The 2,554-nt window shown below is 41.4% G+C and overlaps 1 protein-coding gene across 1 annotated transcript in view; it reads right to left on the reverse strand.

Moving 5' to 3' along the window:
• The window catches only part of ADGRA3 (adhesion G protein-coupled receptor A3), a 114,198-nt gene that overhangs the window by 69,907 nt on the left and 41,737 nt on the right, over nt 1–2,554 (reverse strand). Inside the window, exon 3 of the mRNA XM_012664185.1 lies at nt 672–743. Within this exon, the coding sequence (XP_012519639.1) occupies nt 672–743 (72 nt within the window). The remainder of the gene's footprint in view (nt 1–671; nt 744–2,554) is intronic.

A 2,554-nucleotide genomic window follows, 5' to 3' on the forward strand; every position in this document is an offset into this window, starting at 1 on the left:
GGAAAATACTTTTCCTCCCGGACACTATTTATTAATATCCCCCCCAGATTCTATGAGATCTTCCAGAGAAGTCAAGAGAGTAATACGTAGCAAGTGTTCAGTGAATGTTTAGAAGGAATAAAGGGTGGTGTGACAGTCCTCATGACTTGTGAGCAGTCATTTCTCCAATGGGAGCCTGCTCACACAGCAATGAAACTGTAAAAAGAGCTTAATAAGGCAGTAGAGGAGTTTTTTAGCCATAGAAGTAATAAAAACTGGTCTTTAGGTTTTGAAATAATACATGGATAAAATATACATGAAAATAATAAGACTTTAAATCATTAATTTAAAAAAGGTGCCTTAATTTATATGGCATCTATAACATATACAGTTTGAATGGATTCATAACTTGAAAATCATCTACAGATTATGTTAGCTGGCAAAGCTGATATGGTAATGATTTTATTAGCATAAGAGGGACACAGCCATCTATCACCAAACAAATCAAATTACTGTGCAAATTAACCATCTTCTAAGCTACTTACATTAAATACTGTCTCTGTTTCTCTATCAGGGAAGAAATAATTCTCTAAAAATTATTATACATACATTTTTTATCATGCTAACATAAGTTAACAGCTTCTCATAAAAGGAACAGTTCAAACTCATAAGCAATTAATTCAAACACTTACAATCTTTTCAGTGATGACAATCCCCAAAAGGCACCTGGATCTATACTACTAATAAGATTGTTTCGGAGGTCCCTGTGAAACATAAAATAAAATGAAAGTTATTCGCATATCAACATTGTAACAAATATTTAGGCACACTATACTTACCTGCTATACAAATAAAACAGTGCAATAATGGGAGGAAACCGAAGCCAAAAAGGTTAAGCCAAAATCACCCTAACAGTAAGCGGCAGAGCCAGAATTCAAATTTGGGAAATCTGGCTCCAAAGCCTTTTGCTTCAGTCACTATAAGAACAAAGGTGCACGTCATAAAAGATACATGTGTCTTAATATTATTCTTCAAAGTTAGCACTAAACTACAATCTTATACGTTATTTCTATGATTTCTTCCTTCATATGCCATACTTTGGATACCAAAGTAAATCAGTGAGTATATTTGTGACAAGCACCATTAAACTGAATTTTTTTAAACTATCTTCAAAAATATACACTCTAAAACTCATGTCATTTGGTTTTTCATATTTTTTCCTCCCTGCCCTTCTATGTTCAGGTTTTCTATAAAATGAGGATATAAAATAAATATGTTATAAATCACAATCTATGCCTGAAAGCAAAGATGCACAAGCCCATACCTCGTGGCATCTGAGAGCAGTCACCATGTATTCTCCCTCTTCTCGAGCATGCTGACATGTCCACGCCAAGACACAACCACTGGAGGTCAGCAGTGAGTTTCACAGCCACATCCCTCCACCCAGGTGACTTTGGATGCCAGGCTTAGGCAACAGCTCTCCTCCTGGTCCCTGGGCTCAGCCAGAGACGCTCCAGTCGCCCCACACAAGTGTTTGGATAGACCTCTCGGCGAGGTGACAGTCAGATACAGTCTATTTCCCCGGACCACATTGCTGCCAATGGCTGGCCCACACTTCAGCTTTGCCAGATACCCTCTTGATGGACCTGTTTGTCAGGACTCACTTATAACCCCATCTCCGGAAGTCAGAATGGCCTCTGGTCATCCCTCGGGGAGCCTGATGCCAGCCGGTGAACAGAAACTCTCTCCAGTTTTCCTTCTCCTGAGACTCTTTACCTAGCAAAGGCAACCTTGCCCCTTCCTCACACAGCCACCTCCGAGGTCCCAGAGCACTCTCCATCTTTACACCTGGCTTAGGGATGCACACGCCAAGGCAGAACGACACAGACATGCAGAGGAACACTCAGGACAAGGCCTCCTGGCTCCCTTAGTCTTACTTACTTTAGTTGAGATTTAAAAGGTCTTCCCGGAATCAGCGGCGCCACCTGTTAGCCTAACACTGAGGAGGCCTGTGTCTGGGCTCTTTAATAACAATTGCTCCATCCTCGCCATTCCAGCCTGTGCCCAGGCAGTCTAAATTACTTAGAGAAAAATCCTCAGCTTGCCTTTTCAAGCCCCTCAGAAACCATAGGGTGTCCCTTCTCTACCTGTGCTTCATAAAAGGACTCCGAGAAAGTCTTGTGCCGTGAGCCCAGATCTACACGTATTCTTCCATTCAATTAGAGGCACATTTAATTTTACTGTCCTGCCAGCTAATCAAAACTAACTGCCCCATGGCCTGACTCATAATACATGATTTTTTTCTAATGGCTTACTCTATAGCAAAAGTTACAACATTGGAGATGGTTTCTGGACAGATTTCCTGGAAATTTCACAAAACCATCCTGATGAGGTTGGCCCTTTGCTCACCAGCACTGGTGGTCCTTCATTTACCGTGAGCCCAGCATTCTTGATGTGATGTGTCATTGACACTATGGCTTCCCATCCTATCCGTGTTGTTTGATACACAGGGATAGAGATCGACTCGAAATTCTCAAGAATGCTGCTCTGCAAGTGCAGTCCTGAGAACATCACG

The sequence above is a fragment of the Propithecus coquereli genome, unplaced genomic scaffold, assembly GCF_000956105.1.
Source record: "Propithecus coquereli isolate 6110/MARCELLA unplaced genomic scaffold, Pcoq_1.0 Scaffold87, whole genome shotgun sequence".
NCBI lineage: Eukaryota > Metazoa > Chordata > Mammalia > Primates > Indriidae > Propithecus > Propithecus coquereli.